We start from the raw sequence: 15,663 nt of genomic DNA, 5'->3' as shown, positions 1-15,663 counted from the left end.
TCGGGCGGAACTGGGACTTTTTTGTTCATCTCAACTTTAGTGTATTGGGAGTAAATCTTGAGTGATAGTACATACGGTAAGCGTTACGTTTTGGAATTTTCGTGCCGAACCTGCATGTAACGAAATCCTCTTTATAACAAAGTTTTTCGGGAATTTGTCAATTTAGTTACATCCAGGTTGTGGGGATGCGCGACTCTCACGCGTCCCCTGATGTTGTTTTCCCCGCATGTCTCCTGTAGTCCGGCTTCTCTGCGTGGCTAAGCCCGGCGGTGGTTGCGGCGCGTTGCGAGAGATGGCGCTAGTGTCGCGATGCTAACGCCACCGAACGGCGGGGTCACTTGGGAGAAAAAGGTCGGAGGCGCTCTCTCTTTGGCTGGGGATCGGCGACCAACATGCACGGACGCTTCGCGCGTGCGCCGGCCCGCTTCGCGCGACCCTTGCGCGAGACTAAGAGCAGGACACCGGTATGGACGAACACGGATCGTTCGAGCGCGCCACCGTTCGCGTGACTGTACACGTGAACGACTAGGCGATGGTGTCATCGCATGGGGCGAACATATTCGCTCGCTATCGGGTCGCGGTGAGTCGGACATCCTTGATTTGTCGCGCGCCCGTGTGAATGTTCTATTGGTTGTAATTTGGCTAGTGTGTGTTAGTGTATGTAAGGTGCAATAAATGCCCTTGTGATTGTTTGCACTACTGTATTGTCGTTCCTTTGTCCCAAGAGCACATGTGAGACCCCACAAGGTTTAACTGTATATACCGTCGAACCCACTTATAACAATATTCAAGTGCCACGAAAATTCCATTGTTATAACCAATAATTGTTATAACCGGGCTGCATCAAAAATAGGAGGATGGCCGAGCTGTTGTGAGAAAACTATAATAGTGGGGAGGCCAATGCGCCTCCCTACCACCTTCCTCCATCCGGCTGCTGATTGAGTTGAATCGTTTAACTTTGTTTTCTGAGCGCTCCAATCACGTGTAACAAGCCGCTGCTGTCGGCGTTCAAGAATGGCACTGCTATAACAACTGCAAAGCGGGGTCACGGGCGTCAAGTGACATGCGAGCTCCACCGAGGCATCGCTTTGGTGGCCTCAAAAGGGGCCTTTTAAAAAATGCGAGAAGGTTGCCGCCATAGTATCTCAGCTTAAGAAATCCAGAAGAAACGCTGGGGCGAGATCGCCACAAGCATCTCGCCACGTACTTCTCACGGGCTTGCCCGAGAAAACCCCATGTCCGTCAGCCTTGCTTGCTTGACGCGAAGCTTGCCAACATCCTAATCTCGCGAATGTTCCTCGTGAAAACGAAGCCCCGGAGGGACTGAATCATCTGCAGGGCCTCCTGCGAGAACCCTGTGGCCCGGAACAACTTCAACGCAACCAACAAAGACAAGCACAAGCGACTTTATCCGTCAGGAGAAATGCGCAGCAAGAGCAGCACCCAGCGGTATCTGCTATCAGCGCAGTTGGCGCGGTCCATTCTTGTTTCGGAGAGTGGCGCGGCGTAGAGCTATGGGCACAGCCTATTTGTATTCGGAGGGGTGTAAGAGTGACAGGGGGGAGAGAGGCACGTGAGGCTGGAGATACAGAGAAGGCTGGAAAACAGCTCGCGGCGACGTGCAGCGGCCGGAATTTCTTATTTTTTTTTTTTTCTTTTCAAGGATTTCGCATTGCATTCTCTTTCGGCACGGACACCCATTAGCCAGACTTCATCATAACAACTGATAATGTGGCATAGGGGTATTGTAGTAAGGAGGTATTTCACCATAGAAAACATACAAAAGTTGGCGGTGCAGCAGCTTCTCATTGTTATAACCGATATACAGTGGAATCTCAATGATACGAATCTCACGGGGTCACGAAAAAAATTTGTATTAGCCTAAATTCGTATCATCGAAACACAATTAAAAGTAGCTAAATTAAAGAGTCGAGAGGTGAACTCACTCAGGCACACGTACTTAAATAGCATTTACAGTATAGACCACTTATAACGTAACCATTTATAGTGCAGAACTAACTACAACGCGGCCTTTTCCGACTCCCGTTTACCATCCCATAGAACTCCATGTATACGCATACCGCTTACAGTGCAGCCGCGTGAGACGAAATTGCGGCTTCCGCGGGAAAATCCAGCCGACAAGGGTGGTAGCGAGCACGAGGTGCGCCCACCGATGGGAGACGAGATCAACGAGGGCGATGGGGAGAAGGAGCATGAGACGTGGAGCACGAGTCCAAGGGCGATAAAGTCGTCACCGCGCGCTGTATGTGCGAGTGAAAGCGCGCGGGGGACGACGCGCGCCTTCACAGACAGCGAACGCACAGCGGAGAGCAAATGCGACTTCCGTTGCGTGAAAGGCCGTGGGGGTATGGGTGGGAGGGAGGGGGGGGGGGGCGACGCTGTGCTGCGGCGCCAAATGCGTATCTTGCAACCGAGCGCAAGAGTAACTGGCGACGCAATCTCCCCACGCAAAAGGAGCAAAGCGGGAAGGTAGCGCGGGAGAGAGGGAGTGTGGAGGGGGGGTGGCTCCTACTCTGCCAACAAATGCGTTCTTGTACTTTGCGCCTGTGCCGGCTGTCGGTGTTGTCGCGCGCACCATATCTTGAAAGCGATCTCCACACCGCTCTGACCTTTGTATGCACTGTGCTTACGCCGCTCAGTTTCCGTTGAAGCGATAGACCGCACAAACCTTCGCTTGCTGCGGCGGCCGCGCGTGGGGCAGCGCAGCCGCCGCAGCGAGCAAAGAGACAGAACGAAAAGCAACAAAGGCGCACCGCTTCAAACTCCTCGCGCCTAGTTGCGGCTTCCGCGCTGTCCAGCGCCGCGTCTGCACCTCCGCACCAAAAGAGAAAGGGAAAACGCGCGTGACTGCACGCTGTTCTCTTTCGCGGCTGTCGGTGGGGCGGCGTTTATTCGTAACAACCGTTCTCTAGCACGTTGCAAAGTAATGGGGCTCGGCCGGGACCTCAGGAAAATTCATATCATCCGGAAATTTGTAGCCGTGATCGTATCATCGAGATTCCACTGTATTGTTAAAACCGGTATCGTTATAAGTGGGTTCGACTGTATATATATATAGGGTTGTTCGTTTTTGGGTGTTATATTTTTTTAATTCGGGGGGGGGGGGGGTAAAAAGCGGGTGCTATTTTTCAAGCTGATAATCGGGGAGTCATCGGGTTTCTTGTTGAACCATTCCAAAATTCACGATTTTCCTGGTTTAAATTTACAAATGTACTAAGCAGTAGCGCACCCAGGATCTCTGCCAGGGGGGGGTTGACAGTTTGCCAATACCATCTAAACAGCACTAATTTCAATTTCGTCACGGGAAATTGTCAAAAAGATGCGCTTTTTGCGAGTGTGCAGATGATTGCGCATCTTACATCTTAGTTGCAGTGCTCAAATGCGTAAGGAAAGAAAAGGGGTTAAACAAAAGAGGGGGTTAAGTCGGCCTCAGGGGGGGGGGTTACAACCCCCGAATCCCCCCCCGTCGGTGCGCCACTGGTACTAAGGAATATGTTACATTAGTTTTTTTTTATTTCTTTATTTATTTTTTAAGGGTATCCGAAGCTCCTTAACACTAAGGCGTTAAAATTACGGTTTTGTTTCAAGCTGGTAATCGGGGGGACATCAGTGTTTTCTAGCAGATACTCCAAAGTTCGGCATTTGTTTGGAAATTAATAAGTCAAAATGACAGTAAAGAGTAAGGTAGTGCGTTGGGCGAGTTGGTGTATAGCTAAACAAATGAGTTGTGGCGCAAGGAAAGAAGAAGGAAAACCAAGGGGAGACAGGATAGGGCGCCAACTTCCTTCCGACAGTAAAGAGCATTGATAAGTTCTAGGAAATTAAACATTTTATTCACGAAAAGCTAGTCATTGATTTTTTTACCCATCCTTGTTAACATACATTATCATCTGCATGCACAGCATGTCGGTTTCCATCCGAGACCTGTCCAATTTTTGAACGTTGTGGGGATGCGCGACTCTCGCACATCCCCTGATGTTTTCCCCGCATGGCTCCCATCTCCTGTAATCCGGCTTTGCCGCGTGGCGTTACGGCCGCAGAGTATTACGAGAGATGGCGCTAGTGTTGCGCTGCTAACGCCAACTAACAGCGAGGGTTACTTGGGTGCAAAAGGAAAAAGGCGCTTCCTCTTGGCTTGGGGGTCGGCGAGCAACACGCACGGACTGTTCGCGCGTGCGCCGGCCCGGACCGTCCTGAGAAGGCTTAGGAGAAGGACACCGGTATGGACGAATACGAATCGTTCGAACTCTCCACCGTTCATGTGACCGTACATGTGAACGACTTGGCGATGGTGTCATAGCATGGGGCGAACATATTCACTCGCTATCCGGTCGCGGTTAGTCGGACTTCCTTGATTTGTTGCGCGCCCATGTGAATGTTCTATGGGTAGTAATTCGGCTAGCATGCATTAGTGTATGAAAGGTGCTATAAATGCCCTTTTGATTGTTTACACTACTGTGTTGTCTTTCCTTTGTGCCAAGAGCACGAATCAGACTCCACAACATATCTCTAAAGTTTTCTCGACATCACAGCTTCCATTAGCTAGGCACAATAACGTCAATGCCTGACACTGTTGACAATCGTTGGGTTGTGAGCCTTGTAGCATCCACAGTGCTGCACGCATCTTGTGAGATGAACTATCATCATCATCAGCCTATTTATGTCCACTGCAGGATGAAGGCCTCTCCCTGTGATCTCCAATTACCCTTGTCTTGTGCTAGCGGATTCCAACTTGCGCCTACAAATTGCCTAACTTTATCACCCCACCTAGTTTTCTGCCGTCCTCGACTGCGCTTCCCTTCTCTTGTTATCCATTCTGTAACTCTAATGGTCCACTGGTTATCCATCCTACGCATTACATGGCCTGTCCAGCTCCATTTCTTCCGCTTAATGTCAACTAGAATATCGGCTATCCCCGATTTGCTCTCTGATCCACACCGCTCTCTTCCTGTCTCTTAACGTTAGGCCCAACATTTTTCGTTCCATCGCTCTTTCTGCAGTCATTAACTTGTTCTCGAGCTTCTTTGTTAACCTCCAAGTTTCTGCCCCATATGTTAGCACCGGTAGAATGCAATGATTGTACACTTTTCTTTTCAACGACAGTGCTAAGCTCCCAGTCAGGAATGCCTGCCATATGCACTCCAGCCCAATTTTATTCTTCTGTAAATTTCTTTCTCATGATCAGGGTCCCCTGTAAGTAATTGACCTAGATAAAGGTACTCCTTTACAGGCTATAGAGGCTGACTGGCGATCCTGAATTCTTGTTCCCTTGCCAGGCTATGGAACATTATCTTTGTCTTCTGCATATTAATCTTCAACCCCACTCTTACACTTTCTCGGTGAAGGTCCTCAGTCATTTGCATTTGCAATTGGTGGCGTGGAGCAGAGGTAGAACACCCGGCTTCTAATCAGATGAACTATAGGTCACTGGAATTCACTTAAGCCAACAAGATCTAACTTCGTTGTCCCAAGGCAGGGTAGCAAGCGCGTGTGCACTGCAAATTTAATGCAGCATTAAAATGTAAAAAAAAATTAATAAAAATAAGTTAGTATGTGCTTTTGGGATTCAGGGACAAATCAGGTTTAACCCAATTCCCCTGAAACATGTTCGGGGTGTAAAAATCGGGTGAAATTGGGTTTTTCCCAAAGACGAACAACCCTACATATATATAAGTGATTGCAACACAAAACATCACAATCTGTCTACATTTGCATCTTTGCGCGCTGCAACAAATACCTTACCATACTAACTCAGCCCTACTATCGATCCTTTTGGAAACATGCCCAGGCCAAAACAAGTTGATGGGCAAACAAGTTTCTGAACTTGAGTCAGTGTCATGTTGTGTGTTTCGTACACGTCGCTTTCACAACAAGCCTAACATTGTGAAGGACCGGCGGTGGTTGCTTAGTGGCTATGGTGTTGGCTGCTAAGCACGAGGTTGTGGGATCAAATTCCGGCCACAGTGGTTGCATTTAGATGGGGGCAAAATGTGAAAACACCCGTGTACTTGGATTTAGGTGCATGTTAAGGAACCCCAGGTGGTCCAAATTACTCCGGAGTCCCCCACTACAGCGTGCCTCATAATCAGATCATGGTTTTGACATGTAAAACCCCATAATTTTTAAACATTGTGAAGCAACATGCTACCCAAAACTTTCATCTAATGCTGTGTAAATGCATGGCATCATGTATACCATGTCATGTATGCCATGCACGGCATTCGCTAAGCATAACTGAGTTTGTTGTTGCTTTGTGCAGCAAATTTGTGTTTGATGAACACTGCTTTGTGTCACTCTTGTTGACATACCTAAAGTATAATGTTAAAATTATTTTGTGAAAACCTGAGAGGGCACCTTGTGTTGTGCTCAGAACCATGCAGCAAATATAACATCAGGTTTCTTTTTTTGCCTTTTGCCCTTCAACATTTCAACAGATGTGCATTGCTTTTGTGTATCATCACACTGTAGTAAGATGTTCTATTTTGTGCCCACAGCAATGGTTGCACTAGGTTCACAATTAGAATATTTTTTTTCTGGGTTGTCAGATGTCTTCAATTGCATTATATCTGCACGAACACAGTAACTCACTTTCATGGCAGGCAATGTATATTGCTTTTGTGTATCATCACACTGTAGTAAGATGTTCTATTTTGTGCCCACAGCAATGGTTGCACTAGGTTCACAATTAGAATATTTTTTTTCTGGGTTGTCAGATGTCTTCAATTGCATTATATCTGCACGAACACAGTAACTCACTTTCATGGCAGGCAATGTATATTGCTTTTGTGTATCATCACACTGTAGTAAGATGTTCTATTTTGTGCCCACAGCAATGGTTGCACTAGGTTCACAATTAGAATATTTTTTTTCTGGGTTGTCAGATGTCTTCAATTGCATTATATCTGCACGAACACAGTAACTCACTTTCATGGCAGGCAATGTATATTGCTTTTGTGTATCATCACACTGTAGTAAGATGTTCTATTTTGTGCCCACAGCAATGGTTGCACTAGGTTCACAATTAGAATATTTTTTTTCTGGGTTGTCAGATGTCTTCAATTGCATTATATCTGCACGAACACAGTAACTCACTTTCATGGCAGGCAATGTATATTGCTTTTGTGTATCATCACACTGTAGTAAGATGTTCTATTTTGTGCCCACATCAATGGTTGCACTAGGTTCACAATTAGAATATTTTTTTCTGGGTTGTCAGATGTCTTCAATTGCATTATATCTGCACGAACACAGTAATTCACTTTCATGGCAGGCAGTGCGTTGTTGAAGCTCCAGCTGGAAATATTTTCCTAAGGAGTGGTGCAACTTCCAGGTTCTGGAGCCGGCATTGGCGGCGTGTGAACAGCTGTCGAGCAGGCTTGCCCCTGCTGACAGATCAGTTCACCTCCTCAATTGTCTGCAACTTGCTCAGGCTGGGCTGGCTGTGCTCGAAATGACGGAACCATGGCTGGAAGAGCTTGAGGCACGCCAGAAGCCCCACATCGACTGCCTCAGTACGTGAGCATTTTATAATTTTACCTGAAGCATTGTAAAAACCTAACAAATTCATCTCTTCTAGCCGGTCAAAAAGCTTGCCACAAGGGGCCTCAACTAGTGCGCAATTGAGGCCCAATGGCTTGATCAGGCCAAGTTTCAATGGCTTGATTTCAAGCACATCGAAATTTGTTCAGTGTGCTTGCTATGTGCTCACTCACGTAGTGCACCTTAGTTCTGCATCAACATATGATTCCCACTAGTTTTGAACACTGCTCTATTCAAACAAATTATGGATTCTGGTGGAGTTTGAATTAAGCATACTCAACTGTATAAACACAAACATCATATTGTCTGTTTGCATTCTCCATGTCTTAATCGTAAAAGTCGGCTTGATATTCTCGCCTCGGGAAGTTGCAGCTCGGCACCGGCCTGTTAGTATTCTCTGCACACTTGGGCACAGAATCTTCACACAGCCAGTGAGAATGTATGCGAGATTCATGTGTGGAGCAGTACCATGGTGCTGTACTACACGCACCTCTTTCTCTGTTCCTGTGTGCTTTGCCATACTTTAACCCTTTCATACGCCAATTATTTCTGTTGATTAAAATCTTACTTTCACTGAATTTCTCATACCTTCAGAATCATAGAAAGTGTACAGCTGCAAAATAGATTAAGAATTTTCTATTCTTTAGTGAGCGTTGTGAAGTTTACAGAATGCTGAATCCATGCAAGAACTCACTGTGGCCACTTCAGATATGAGATTATCAACTACACTCGAACCTTGTTATAGCAAAGTTGAAAGAAAGGGAAGCCAAAATTACTTTGTTATATTCATTACTTTGTTATATTCATTACTTTGTTATATCAACTGTTGCTCTTTACTGCAGTATATACCCAGTGGTGTGCACAACATTAAACATGCAAAGAAGACTACGACTCCGTGACCTGCCGAACTGCTACGCGGCTACGTATGCAATGAAATTCTGATAAAGCAACAGCAAAGACTCTCCGGCATGTGCAGCGCGCAACATTTTAGCACCTGATGCAACAGCCTTTACGATAGTGTCCTTATGTTCCAATGTGATGGTCTTTCACTTCTGCTTTCCACCTGATTCGCTCATATCGTCGTGAAACCGGCGAATAAGTGAACAGCTAGCACACTGCGATGCGAAGTCCATCGTCTTCGAGCAGCACATGGCACACAACACTGTGCACCGACTACGCTGCTGGGGCGATATTCTCTGGCCACCTCCATGACTTTCGGAGATAGTTTCACTTTCACGTGATGTCGTGAACCCGTCAAAGTGTATGGCTGACAGAGTGTGGCACAGCACCAGAAATGCTGTCAGCCAATGGCCGGCCATATATGCGGTTGTGTTCAGTCCGTGAAAGTGAAACTAGCTGATCCACCGCTGTCTCGTGGTCCCGTGGCAGATTTAACTCCGTCTGCTGCGTGAGCGCGCCAACTTGGCTTGGCCGGCTCATGCTGATTTCATGCAATGTCGGAGGCCACGTCCAGCTACATCAGCAAGTGTGGCTCTCTGCAGTGAGAGAAAGAGAAGTGGAGGCACTGGTTTATTGGAATGCCGCGTGCAAGCATCATCACGGATATGTGGCATGGCGCAGCTAGGCGTGGCCTACGAGATCTCGGAGGGTGCGCCTTACGGCCTAGCTTTGCCAGCTACATGCCGCAGCATGAGAGAAGTGCGATAAGAAAAGAAGTGCTGCTTGTGTGCAGCAACCATGCGCGTGACTTCGTGCAGCGGTGAGAAAGGCCAGTGTTGCTTGACGGTGTATTCTACGCGGGGATTTTGAACTGCCATGCCGGGGGGGGGAGCGAGTGCGGAGACCAGCGGAAAGCAATATGCTCGGTGCACAACAGTCGGTACTTTTGGTTTTGGAGACAAATATAGTTTGTTATATCCATTTGCAGAACAATTTTACTTCGTTAGAACGAGGTTTTAAATACAAAAATCTCTATAGGGATTTCAAGGGGAATTAGATTTACTTTTCGTTACATCTAGGGATGGGTGAATATTCGATATTGTCAAATATTTGATCGAATAATTCTATATTCATTATTCACTTCGATTCGAATTCAGGTATTCTATATTTTCGAATTATTCGGCGCTCCTGAATAGGCAACCAGAAGCCACGGACGGCCGGTACACATCTCGGAGGCTATGCTTCACTTCGTGGATGCCATACATCAACCATAAATCTCGAAGGCTATACGTTTTTGCATTAAAGAACCGGAATTGTGCGACGAAAAAAGGTAGAAACGGCGCTAGCGTACAACTGAAACAAAGCGGCGGAGTCCGCATCGCTATAGTCATCAGCGAAAATCGTTCGTGAATGATAGCAACAACGAAATGCTTCATGCCTATTTGTGCCTTCATTGTGTTTACCGCCACGCATAAGAACACGTTGGCCGCGGGATTTCATGGTCTCCATCCATGATCGTTTCGATAGGTGCCACGATTTCTTCTGCAGCGGTTGCGGCAAAAAGTAGTTTCGTTTTGACTCAGTACACACGTCGGCCGCATGCCTAGAAATCTGCCTAGTGGCCATCCATGATCGCATAGATGGCGACTGCGATTTCGTCTGCAGTTGTTGCAGCGAACGGTAGTTTCGTTCTGACTCTGTGCCTGCGTCGGCCACGTGCCTTAAGCATCGCAAAGTCGCCGTTCATAATCGCGTCGATAGCGGCCGCGGTTGCGACAAACCGTTGTTTAGGTTTGACTTGGTGCAAAGCTGTCAAGGATGAAGAGCACCAGCTACATCGCGATTGACGTGCGATCTGTTGGCGGTCAACTTACTGGCGAAAAAATCATCGGGATGTGCGCACAGTAGTGCAAAGCGTGTCGCAAATGATAGCGCGTGCCGCGGCCGTGCTGTGAAGGAAGTCGCGAGGCCTCGATCGCCGCTGCGAGAGCCAATCAGTCACGAGATGACGAGAATTGCAGCTTCCGCACTACTTTTGTGCAAAATTATAAATAGCAAAAGGATTTGCTTATTCATTACACTAACAAAATCGTGCTGTCGTACTAGTAAGCATTTGCTTGTTGTTTTCTGGATACCCTGATAATTCGGCATTCGGGTAATTCTGACATTTTTTTTTCGGTCCCGTGAAATTCGAATTAACTAGGTTTTACTGTAATATATGATATATACTGTTCGAACTATTCGATTCGAAATTATTCCACCAAATCACTATTCGCTTCGAATTCGCTTCGAACCTCAAATTCACTATTCACCCATCCCTAGTTATATCCATTATTTCGTTATATCCTGTCTCGTTATAACGAGGTTCAGGTGTATTTCATGTCTAGTGAGCTTGAAATGCACCTATCCAGCCACTTAATAATCATGTCTGGTGCAACACATTGTGAAAAACAATGAAAGAAGTGAACCTTCCACATCAGGGTGCGTACATGTCCTTGAAATCCTTGAAAACCTTTGAAATTGAAAAGTGCGTTTTCAAGGCCCTTGAAAGTCCTGGAATTTTTTTCCTTCCTTGAAAATCCTTGAATTTCATGAGCAATGCACTTTGATATCGGCATTGCGACCTCCTTTCTCTGGTAGATCGGCGTTGGTCTGACAAACTCCCTATTTCAAAAACAATACGCCGGCGCGAGCACACATGGTTCCGTTTTGCAGAACTGCGTGGAAAAAATAAAAGGCTTTACTGCGTCAGACCGCGAACGGAGCGAGAGACCCATGCCACGCTTCGGTGCTGGCTCGGCTGGCAGTGTTTACGCTGCTTTCCTCACCCTACTGTACGTTTCACACCACGCCCTTCGGTCTGCCTTGTCCCACTTTCACTCTTGCGCGCGAGGTGAAGCTAGTGAAGCTAAAGAGAGCTATAGTGGAGCAACTTTACCACTGGTGCACGGTGCCTTTGGGTCGAGGTTTGTTATAATATTATTTATGATAATATAGTATAAGTGCAATAACATTATGCTGAATGTTTTGGAAATGGTTGATAAACCAACTCAGCTAATACTGCAGAAGCCTGAGCAGCTGTTGTGAGTGTTCATTGCGTTAAGTTTTAATATTGCGGACTTGAGAAATGATCAAGGGACAAAACATGTTTTACAAAATTGCAGTATTCATCTATTTTGTATAATATAATGGATGTGTAGCAAGAATGGTTTGGGAATGTTCGGTAAACTTGCCCAGTTAATACTGGGGAAGTCAGAGTAGCTGTTGGAAACATTGTTTTGTGAACTTTTTTTTGGTATTGTTGTGAACTTTCAAAATGATCAGGGCTAGACATTATTAACATCATTGGGATATACATTTATTTCTTTTTATTTTAGTGCAATAACCATAGGCTAAATATTTTGAATATTTTTTGTTAACATTACCCAGCCTATACTGGAGAAATCTCAGCCGCTGTTGTAAGCATTCATGTTGTGTTGTGATCTTGAGAAGTTATCAAGGCTAGACATTTTTATTATAATTGTGATATACATTTATTTATTGTAAGTGCAATAAAACAGCATTTTTGGAAATGTTAAGAGTAAAGAAATCCTACTTTGGATGCCGCTGTGAGTCCTTGAAAAACCGGTGACAGGTCCTGGAAAGTCCTGGAATATCCTTGAATTTTTGCCTTGGAAAACTGTACGAACCCTGTACATACAACGACATACATCAAGCAAGGACACCCAGTCGTCCACCTTCCCACTCATTTTACTAAAACATTTTGCACACGTTATTTAAACTTGCAGCACAATTCCAATCAGAAGTGTTTGAAGATGTATGCAACGCATTTTAAATACCATTACTTTCATCAGTGCTTTTGCTGTTGATGCACTAATCTTGTTGTACGCAATTGTGTACACAGCTCCTTAAAGGGTTAACAGGACAGATGGTCACAGCAAGATAGAGGCTTGAAATGATCAACAGTTGTCAAGCTAGGGATGTGGCTGAAGCCAATGCTTTGTCACAGGGACAAAACAAGTCCCTTGTTGTAACTTGAATTCCGGCAACGTCCCTCGTTCGGCCACTGCTGATTGATTGCTGTACCCTCTTATGCGTCATCGAGTGCAACCACACGTCCCTGACACCACATGCACGGTGCCAAAAGACTTTCTCTCCCTCCCATGCATGGCCCCGCAGTTGAGGAACAACTGGAGCACTTTGTGAGTCGGCTGGGCAGTGCCTTGGCCGAGGACCCATCTCGCAGTGGCAGCATTGTGCCGCTGCCAGAGCCACTGTCGCTGCAAGCGCTGAGCCAGGGCCTGGCCGAGCTGTGCGAGCAGCCAGAGACCTGGGGCACGCTGCCGCCGCTGGCGCTGCTGGTGGGGCGCCAGCGGCAGCAGACAGTGCGCCGTGCTGCCCTGGACAAGCTGTGGCACCGCTACGCCCAGCTGCACATGCGGGTCTACGCTGCTTCAGATAGGGACCTGGCCGAGAGGCTGTCCCTGGCACCAGACACCCTACGGGAGGCACTGCTGCTGCCGCCCCTCACCCAGCAGGAAGAGGAACAAGATGGCGGAGGAGGCCAGGAGGCTTCGTCATCCACGTAGTTACTGCCGCCTCTCCTTGTGTCATGATTGACAATGGTTCTTGTGACTGAGGAATAGCTCTCTGTTGGTTTTGATCCCACCAGGTCAGTCAGTTGCTTTGTGGCTTGTGGATTGGGCTACACTTCACAAAAGTTGGCACGTGGGCTTGTTGGTATCCGTAATAATTAACTGTACAGAGTGGAAAGGACAGGGCCAAAGCAGAGGGGACAAAGAACAGTGCTGATTGTCATCCCCTCTGCCTTCGTCCTATCCTTTCCGCACTGTGAAGTAAATTATGCCAAGCTTCACTTTGATAGGTGTCAGTATTAAGTTTATGTCCATTATTCTTCCCATGGCCCCGTGGTAGGGTTGGTGTCTTGTAGTGCGCTCAGTTTTACTCTGATGACAAGTGTGCTGCACTAGCTAGTAGCAGCACCTGCATAGTGTGTGACCAGACACATCCAACCAGGAAACCATGCTTGGAACTAGGGACTTGCAATGTGCACTACACTGAAGGAGCACTGGTCATTGCAAAACGTGGAGCACCCTGGACACCTCCTGGCATCTGACAAAACCCGTGCCCACAGCGTGCCACTGACTGCTTAGGATGCTGCTACCAGTAGCACAAGCATGCCACCGATGAAGGGATCATAATTTTAAAAGTCGCAGTAGATACAGCAGAGAAACTAAAGTTGGAATGACGCTAATAATGTTAGGGTTTCCAGTGGTGGGTTCGTGAAAGTTGAAATAAATTTCGGCAAACTTATTTTGTTAAAAGTTGTGTTATTGCTACAGAATTCAAGCACTCCTCATAGCAAATTGTGTACTTGTAAGCACATGCGAACACAGCTTGACATTACAAGGTGCACAGACAGCCTCGGAAGTTTTTTTGTGCAGTGTGTGATATCGCAGTGTACAGAGGCTACCAGGTGCACTGCTGTTGAGGACCCTTAATGCTGTCTCTTCCTAATGTTATACACTGAGTGTATGGAAGTGAGCAGCTAAAAATCATATCTCTGCAATGGCTTTGTTTTGTTTCTCATGAATGTTGTAGATTATTCCATGAGAGTTATACACAAAGACCAAAAATGTATTGCACCATTTTGTTCACTGTACAAAAGAAAGTCATCAAGAGTAAGGTACAAGCTCCACTGTTTGGTGCCCCATGGCCTCTCTTTCGGCGCGTCACACGGTGCAGGCATCAGGTGTCACGACGGCTGTTGCTTGTTCCATGAACTAAGGAGCATCCTGCAGTGTTACAGTAAGAATGCAGGTGCTTTAAAAGATGGAATATGGAGAGATAATGTCATATGGTACATTGTGTGTTCTCATTTTTTTATTGCGATAGCAATTATATGGACACTTGAACCGGATTTCTGCCGTCGGCGTCGCCGCCATCGTCGCCGTCGCCGTCGCCGTGAGGTTCCCTATAGATAAAATCTTCGCCGCGCGCCGTATGCCCGAGAGGAAGCGTGCGGGGACGCGCGCTATCACGGAGAGCGAACGCACTCAATCTCCCACGCGCAAGCAAGGAAGCGGAAAGCCAGCGCCGGAGGGAGCAGGGGGGGGCACTTCTCTGCCAACAACCGCGCTCGTCGCTCGTCCGCACAGTCTCTTATCTCTCCCACGCGCAAGCAAGGAAGCGGTAAGCCAGCGCCGGAAGGAGTTGGGGGGGTGGGGAGGGGGGGCGCACTTCTCTGCCAACAACCGCGCTCGTCGCTCGCTCGCACCGTCTCTTATCTCCACACGGCATTCGCCGCTCAGTTTCCGTTGAAGCGATAGACCGCACATACCTTCGCCCGCTGCGGCGTATGCTTGCTGCCAGCGTTTTGACAGTCGTTGTCTGCTGTCATTCAGTGTGATCTCTTCGTGTTTGTGCGCGCTCACACCACGCTTGTTCATTCAGTTCGTAATAGTCGGGCCACATTTTCCAACGCACGCTACACACGCAATGCTGCCCGGATCGGCAGTGCAGCGCTAAAGGTGTGTCCCTTCGCACGCGCTGCCCACGGGAAGCGCTTCTCATCAACACCACCGTTTCACACGCGCCTTCTCGTGGTCGTCGAGTCTCTCTTCATGTCGGTCTACTTACGCCGCAGCACACCTGCTTACTTAATCAGCTCATGTTTACTACAATTCATATTGCTACCAAAGCCGCTCACCTTACTTCGTATGACATTGCTGTGTTGCTATCGCATTCATTGCTTCGCCCTTCGGGCGAAACTGTAACCTTTTTCCTGCACATATTGCAATCTTTTTGCATATTTCAGTTGGACTTCCTCTTTCAGTTTTGTCATCTTTCTGATTTCGTGTTTAACTGTGCTGTACAGGGATTCAGTGGTGCCATGTATCTTGTTTAATTCTGTTCTAAGTGCCATAATTTATCTTTCATCCCATTTCTTCACTGTTTCAGTTGAAGATGGCCTAGTTGGAATATGATGAAAGACTACAAGCCCACTCAATTGGACAGCACGTGACATTTCTGTCTCATGCTTCTGGAGGAAAGCATTCTTGCCTCCTCCTCATGCAGTGAAACGCGTTCATAATGAACTTGATAGTTCTGTGAAAAGTGGTCGTTGTATCAGTAGTTTGTTCTACGTGAACTCTCCCTTCATAACTCTTAAAAATGAATGGC

The 15,663-nt window shown here is 47.0% G+C and overlaps 1 protein-coding gene across 4 annotated transcripts in view; it reads left to right on the top strand.

Annotated features, from left to right (window-relative positions):
* The window catches only part of LOC119437395 (conserved oligomeric Golgi complex subunit 6), a 93,112-nt gene that overhangs the window by 22,653 nt on the left and 54,796 nt on the right, over nt 1-15,663 (top strand). Inside the window, exons 6-7 of one of the 4 annotated variants that reach the window (XM_037704425.2) lie at nt 7,352-7,532; nt 12,640-14,050. The exons of 2 other annotated variants lie outside the window; for them this stretch is intronic. In XM_037704425.2, the coding sequence (XP_037560353.1) occupies nt 7,352-7,532; nt 12,640-13,049 (591 nt within the window). In that variant the 3' untranslated portion in view covers nt 13,050-14,050. Of the gene's footprint in view, nt 1-7,351; nt 7,533-12,639; nt 14,051-15,663 lie in introns of those variants that run through there. One more of the 4 variants, XM_049660498.1, reaches the window with a different exon arrangement.

Source organism: Dermacentor silvarum, chromosome 1, assembly GCF_013339745.2.
Source record: "Dermacentor silvarum isolate Dsil-2018 chromosome 1, BIME_Dsil_1.4, whole genome shotgun sequence".
Lineage (NCBI taxonomy): Eukaryota > Metazoa > Arthropoda > Arachnida > Ixodida > Ixodidae > Dermacentor > Dermacentor silvarum.
The sequence above is the reverse complement of the archived record's forward strand: the minus strand, read 5'-3'. Positions and strand labels throughout refer to the sequence as shown.